The sequence below is a fragment of the Ruditapes philippinarum genome, unplaced genomic scaffold (assembly GCF_026571515.1).
Source record: "Ruditapes philippinarum isolate M1 unplaced genomic scaffold, ASM2657151v2 ctg1789_1_1_1_1, whole genome shotgun sequence".
Taxonomy (NCBI): domain Eukaryota; kingdom Metazoa; phylum Mollusca; class Bivalvia; order Venerida; family Veneridae; genus Ruditapes; species Ruditapes philippinarum.
Genome location: NW_026866785.1, coordinates 34,097 through 41,615, shown reverse-complemented (window position 1 = coordinate 41,615; position 7,519 = coordinate 34,097). Strand labels below are relative to the sequence as shown.

General features: G+C 30.5%; 1 protein-coding gene across 1 annotated transcript; it reads left to right on the top strand.

The window, feature by feature from the left end:
* Window positions 1-1,403: 1,403 nt before the first annotated feature.
* Window positions 1,404-6,649, top strand: LOC132733724 (melanopsin-A-like). The gene is made up of 3 exons (XM_060720400.1): window positions 1,404-1,844; window positions 4,664-4,806; window positions 5,752-6,649. Exons 1-3 carry the CDS (start codon window positions 1,687-1,689, stop codon window positions 6,591-6,593), a joined length of 1,143 nt encoding a protein of 380 aa, XP_060576383.1. The 5' UTR covers window positions 1,404-1,686; the 3' UTR covers window positions 6,594-6,649.
* The last annotated feature ends 870 nt before the right edge of the window (window positions 6,650-7,519 follow it).

Genomic DNA, 7,519 nt, shown 5'->3' with positions numbered 1-7,519 from the left:
TATCTGGTACATTTATATCAACACGTATCATCATAATGTGCGTAAATATTGGTTTGTTCTGTTAATTTGATCAATCTGGCAGAATTTCCATTCACATTATTACATTTCAGTTTTCGTAAGTCTCTACACATAGATTGTTATCAGCACACCACACAAACTGCCTCTGTTTTTGTATGTTTTACATGTAAACAAGTTCCTTTATATTTTGTAACAAACATTTTAGCTGCTTCATTCAGAATCTAATCTACTGTGTTTGTATGTTGTATTAAATGTATTGGAATAGATAATTTCTAAGGTGTTGAATATATACTTATACTTATTCAATTTAGAATTAGAAATTTTACTGTTCAATACCATTGTACATTGTTCCCGTTCATATCTTACATCAATTTAAGAACAAGACGAAACATATGTGTTTTATCCTTCCTGACATTCTTTTTTATTGCTGGTATTTTTTCTCTTTAATCACCTTTTACATGAAGTCGATTTCATTTTAAACGGTGACATGCAGCAGCTGATGTCTTATGTTTATGGATACAGAATCGATTACAAGCCTGTTAACGTTACAATATTCAATTTAAACTTTATTTATTTAATAAATTGTACATAAACTAACATTTACAAACATGTCACAGCAAAGTAATTCAGACTGGATTGGAAAACAAGTAAAACAATACTTATATCAATTCCTCTCCAGTAAAGGTAAATTTTCAAAATAAAAATACAAAAAAATGTTGCGGTAAGATGTAAGGTCTTTGAACGTGACTTATAGAAGCAAGAATATAAGGAAAATGTTATTGAATATATCCGAATTTTGACTACCTAAGATATACAATATTTGTACTTCGTGTGTGTCCACATGTGTATGATTTAGCATATGAAATAGTGTTCACTGGACCTGGACATGCAGCACTTCTTTATCATTTTCTAGGCATGCACACTTAATTGTAAGCATAACATTAATCTCTCACTAAACTGTTGTATAGCATGTTAACACGCAATAATCATTAGGCTATGATAAATTTGAAACATTTAATTGCACTGACTAAAGATATAATTTCTATTGTTTTCAACTCAAATAACACACAATAGTGGTGACATTAGTTAAACAATTTCGGTCTACCTGGACTATCAATATTCACAAAGATTGGCCGTGTACTGTCATTCACCCATAGCAACATAACGACAGCAGATTCTAAAATGCGATCAGTGTACTAGTATACCAAAATCAGCCAGAACATCCCTGCCATGGTCTGCACTGTTCGGTACTCCGTCTGTACTAATTTAGAATTTGCTATAAAGGATTAATGGTTTTGTCCAGACAGGAAAATGGACAATTCCATTACAGATATTCAACAAGGTAATGGTTAGAACATTGCAGTATCGCTAGAACTGGTATCGATTAGTTTTTCATTCTCACTCGCTCCCTCTCCGTATAAAATTCAGTTCATGGTATTGCTAAGTGTTAGTTAAGTTATTGTATTATGCTATGATTTTAATGTTTCGGATACTCATCACCTACTAATGTCTCGGTGCTCGTTATATTTTTATACCAACTCAAACTATTTTTAACCTCGTTATTACACCGGGAGATAATCCAACATGTATTTGTTGTGATAGTGGATATCAGCATTTCAATTGATTATTGTTCAGTTTTGGGGATAAAAATCATGAAATATAAATATTATGATTTCGGCGAATAATTCTACGGATATTGAATATAAGTTGGATTTTAACCATCAATCTCTCTCGCAAGAGGTGTGTATTTTCTTAGCTATTGTGTTGATAATAGCCTTTTGTGTCGGAACTGTTGGCAACATTATAGTATTCGCATTATATCTGAGGTAAGATAAGTTTTTATTTTGACTATATAATTGGCTTACGCACTATAAACAATTAATTTTAATTCATTTTGTATATTTTAAGGAATAAAGCAGTTTATGTTATAAGAATATTTATCTTCAAACTTCAACTTTTATTTTAATAATATCGGGGTACTCACAACAGAAAGTGTCGATTTCTTTAAGATGATGTCAGCTGATATTACCCTGTCATTCAACTCTTTTTAGCAATTATTTATCCCAATGGTTTTCCTTAATAATTTTCGTTAACTGACCATGGATTTATTCTTTTCATATTTTTTATGCATGACAAGATTTGCCGACTTCACTTTAAGGTAGTTTTCAGAAGGTTGCCATTTCGAATGTACACTAAAATAGTATAAAAAGAATCATAAGGCGACTTTTGTATTTCTTCTTAAATATGTATTGATTTTCTTACAATCTTATTTTTCGTAAAATCTTTTTATTCGAACATTCAAAGTCAATATTAAAGTATTTTTAATCATAAAGTTTGAATATCAGGCAAAAATTTTCAATTTATTACAATTACCATGTCAGGTCTATGTAAAAAAATGTCTTGAAAAATAAACCTTGTATTTCTTTGTTTGGCTTTTATCGCGCACCAACACAATATAGGTCATATAGCCGAATCATCAATATGATTTTGGCTAACATCGGCTGTTCCAAACTTCAAAGCAACACCACTTTACCTGCTGGAGCTATGAGATGCATAGACTGCGTTTCTCCGAATCCATTAAGTCGCCTCATACGGCCATGCAGGGATTAACGATGGCTGCAATTCTGATGCCTCAACCCTTATAAATAATCCTTCAGCCATAATGATATATATATATGATTATGTGAATTAAGATGAACTTGATGCATCTGAATCATAACTGTTTTGGATTAATAAAATCAAAATATCTTCAAAGAACAAATTCCTGTTCTGCACTTATCAATTACTTTACCAAATTGCTGAATATTTTTAACAGCCGTTTGATAATAAGAATTAACCATGAATATTATGGAACAGTTTTGATGTATTTCCAGTTAATTTAAAATATTAAATGTAGCATTATTAGAACCGCAACATAAAACAACAAATCGAAATATCTTATTTTCTTGAAGACATTACACGAATTATCTGAGTTAACGTTTCTACGCTATCTGAAATTAAGTATTGCTAATTTACATTTCATTGACTTCATGGAAATGAATAATCATAAATCTTTTTCCTGTTAAAGGAAAGGTTAGCTGTTTTAATTTGAAACGAACACACACTGATTGGTTACTTCTGTACTAAGAGGTATACCCCTGATTTATTTTAATGAGCTAACTCGTCTGGAAGCGTTCAATATTAAGATTTGAAAATGAAATGCTTAAATAGGTTCTCATTTATTTTGAAATTTATTTTTCATTTCAACTAAATGTACACCCGATACTATACGTATGTTAAAATGAATAACATAAAAACGGTGATTAATTCAGGATCGTGATGAAATAAAATTAATCATATAGCTCTCGCGAAATTTGAATAACTTATTGATTTAAAATGCATATCATCATTAAGCTGTGTTTCACTCTTACCATTGAGAAAACATTTCTTTTGTAAAATATTCAAAGGCTATTTTAAAAGGAGAAAAATATTTCATTTTAAGTACATGTACTAGGATGTGTCAACATGTAATGCAATATGAAGTATCTTATGTAACTGTTTCGAAGTGGATAACATTCATAAAGCCAAGCTTATCTTTGACAAAGATGCCACACATTCACTCCAAAAGGGTTAACTCATACGTTACTGAAGAATCACTTGAAATGCGGATAACTGCCAGATGGATACCACCTCAAGAACTGCTAACATCTGACAAAGGATGTAGCGAGTTAAAAACGCTCGAAATTTAATGAAAATGTTTCCTAAATATGACTGTCGCCTTTTTTAATTTTGTGACTGGTTATGAAAGTTGATTTCACTATTTTTACACCAGTTCGCAAGTGTAACAACAACATTTGGTCACTTAATCTATTCTTCGACCACGCATTGACAAGCAATTGACAAGTGTCTAGAAATTTATGAACGTTATTCTTTTCAATACCTTCGGAACTGTTTTAGAGGCCGTTCTGCCACATCCGTGTATTAAAAGTTGTCATGTTAAGAAAAATTGAAAACAAAACACTCCAGTAAAGTTTGTCCTTCGACCGGTATAATTGTCTGTACTTTCTGCATGACAACGCTCCTGTACCGACATTGATTTTTTGTCTAAAAATTTAGTGACTGTACTTAAACAACCACCGTATTCTCCAGTCTGCATACTGTTACTTTTTCCTCTTTCCTTGACTGAAAAATAAACATCTTGCAAATCATCGCTACAAGAGATGAAATGAACTTGGGTCGGCTATTTGTCGGTTATTGAAAGGTATACCTAAGGTTAAATAGAAAATTGTAAAATATTTGCTGTTTTGGTAACTTTATAGACCATATTGCATTACATATTGACTCTCCTTCGTACAAAAGATGGCTACAATCAGGTTCAGGTTATTGTATTATTGACATTAACCATTTGAAATTAAAACATCAAACGAATCTCAAAGAAACATTTTCCAAGTAATCATTTTGTTATCAATGAAAACATATATCAACACACATGATGTCATCTTTATCATCAAAATACAATAAAAGGGGTTTCTTCTTCGACATTGATTTTAGCTGTACGGATTCAGGATCAAACATTTCATTCATGACTTCAGGAAAAAACACGTGAAATCTTGATTTTTATATGTTTTGGAGAGGTTTTATGTGAAATCTTCTTGTCTTTTTTCAGATACAAGAGTCTCAGAACACCCTCCAATCTATTTGTGATAAATCTTACAATAGCTGATTTATTGATGTGTATTATTTGTCTCCCTATGCTCATCACCGAATATATACGGAGTCAAGTTGTTGACAGTGCGTTTATCGAGAAGTGTAAGTATTTCACAAACCTAAACTTACATTTTGAACTTGCTGTGTTATAACTACAGTTCAGTTAAGGTATGCTAAAACTTTAACGAGAATATACAGGTAGACGTGTGTTTTTTACTTATATTATAGGTGATTCGTTTTTGCCACCATCCCTCTAGTTATAACGCTTTATCAATTTGATTGTTTTTGTTTTGATAAACGATTTAGCAGATAACTAAAACTGAAAATGATTATTAAAAGATTCGATATATTGTAAATGCCAGTACCTATTACGTATTATACAACAATTTTGTTTCACAAGTTGACATGTTAGTATCATTTTAAGCAACCTCGTCAAAAGACTAAATGAAATAAAAACTAGAAAAAAATACATATCTTGTAAATATAGAACGCTAGATTATAAACTTGTGTGAAAGCATGCAATTTTTAAAGATCCTGTATGTTATAGTTGATGTTGTATGACACAATTAAGTGAAACTTTATATATGTATATAATCATGCTTATAAAACAATATTCAAACATCGAAGACTATTTAAAATATGTACTGCAAATACTTTTGCACATTATATGTAATCATTAAAATATATGCATTCATTTCTTATTGAAATATTTGACTTAAACTTAAACTTTCTAATTACTTCCCTTTATTTACATGAAATGTTAAATTCGGTAATATCTTTATAAATAATGCTTTTTTGTAACTTACAATATTGATAAATCTTAATTTGAACATCATATTTATGATACAAAACCATAAAAGAAAGTGTTACAGGATCTTTAAATAGTCAAAAGACTACGATAACGCTTAAACAATTTCAGATCAATATTAAAATTTTGTCGGGACTGCTACCTTTTTTTAAATGAAAACGAACTTATATGTAACTATGTCTTTCTAAAAACTAAATGTATTTGTTCTAAATTGTAAATATTTTAAAAACTCTTTTCAGCTTGTCTCATCAACACCTTCCTTGGAGCTTTCATTGGGTTCTTGTCGATATGGTCGCTTGTGTGCCTGGCATTTGATAGATGTATAGTGATAACACGGACCATGCCAGTTCGACACTATTCTAATAAATCTTTTTCCATTTACGTGATTATAGGTCTTTGGGTATTCTGTTTAATCGCGGCTGCAATTCCATTTAGCGGTTACGGACGTTATGTTTTAGAAGGTCAGACAACGTCATGCGAAAGTAAAGATACATTTACTTTAACATTCCAAAATGTGTTTTATAATATAATGATACAAGTGTTATTTTTTGTTGTTCCTGTAATATGTATAACATATTGCTACTTTGTAATATTTATGAAAGTAAGAAACCACGAGAAAACATATTTTTCTGCTCGAAAAAGTGGACAGTTTGACGAAGTTTCTTTCAGGCGCATGCGCAAAAACCGAACACTTGAAAAGAAAGAAATGAAAACTGCAAGAGCCGGAATTATTCTTATTTCGGTGTTCTGTTTTTCATGGACACCTTTCAGTGTTGTGTCATGGATAGCTTTGTTTGGAAATAGAGATTCTTTAACGCCAATAGCAGTAGCGTTACCTGCAATATTTGCCAAAATAACAACAATATTAAACCCTCTTCTGTATGCGTTGTTGCTACCAAGCTTCAAGTCAAAGTTAGCTTTATTTTGCAAGAATCATTTCCATTCACCACCTTCGTCTTTTGGATCAAATGACAGGTACAGAAACATTCCAAGTACATTTGGTAGTTCTAGTCATCTACAACGAACAAAGACAATGGTAGTTTTTGGCACCAGAGACAGATCAGTTATAACTGCTGTTTGAAAAATATTTATTGTTTATGCTCATTATTGCTTAAGTAAATAAATAATAAATTATGAGTCGGGTTTATTTTTCTTAATGTATTTATTTGATAAAATCAGAGAAAGAACCAAAAACAATTAGTAACTGGATTACAGAAATATCTAATATGAATGATGACTAAACATTATTATATCGGAAAAGAAAAGATAATAACGTTTTAGAATGTCATGCAGATGCATTAAGTAGATAGTCTGACTGTAGACAAATGTCTAAAACAATTGAAAAACAACACGTACAGATGGAAATACTGAAACATACTGAAAATACGAAAAATAACGTATTTAACCCTTAAAAAGTAAAATATACTTTTGCTGCAATGGACAGGATAATCAATTGTAAGATTTAACAAAGGTTAAAATTTTGAATGATAGATCACTGAAAGATGTATGTGTTCCTAAATAAACCTGTCAGTTTTCGATAAGTGAACTCAATTGCTTTCACCAACATACATAAACGCAGTCGGTAAGTATTTATATTTACAAATACCTGATTAATATGCAAAAAGTTATTCAAATTACAAAAATTATATCATTTGAACACGTCAAGGATCATATAATATGTTGGACACTTATTGAACATCATACACTGAGGGTATCTGACAATATTTATGAAAACGTGAGTTATTGTATAAGATAAGTTATTTTCAACAGATAAGTCTTAGTTAGTTCATATATAAAATAAACTGATCACTAGAAAATGTAATGAGATCTAAACACAGTGTTATATCTTTTGTGTGAGGAAGTATGGTTATATCTCAGCAATTTACTTTTTATTTTTAAAGAACTATCCTTTTCATCTTATTTTAATATGGCAAGAATTATCCTGCACGATTTATTTTTGATCATCCCTTTTACAACTTATTTACGAATTTTCCTTAAAATTTTACT

Coding starts and splice junctions, on each gene's coding strand:
- LOC132733724 (XM_060720400.1), top strand. CDS start 1,687: ATGATTTCGGCGAATAATTCTACGGATATTGAATATAAGTTGGATTTT. Junction 1,845..4,663: donor GTATTCGCATTATATCTGAG/GTAAGATAAGTT, acceptor GTCTTTTTTCAG/ATACAAGAGTCTCAGAACAC. Junction 4,807..5,751: donor CAGTGCGTTTATCGAGAAGT/GTAAGTATTTCA, acceptor AACTCTTTTCAG/CTTGTCTCATCAACACCTTC.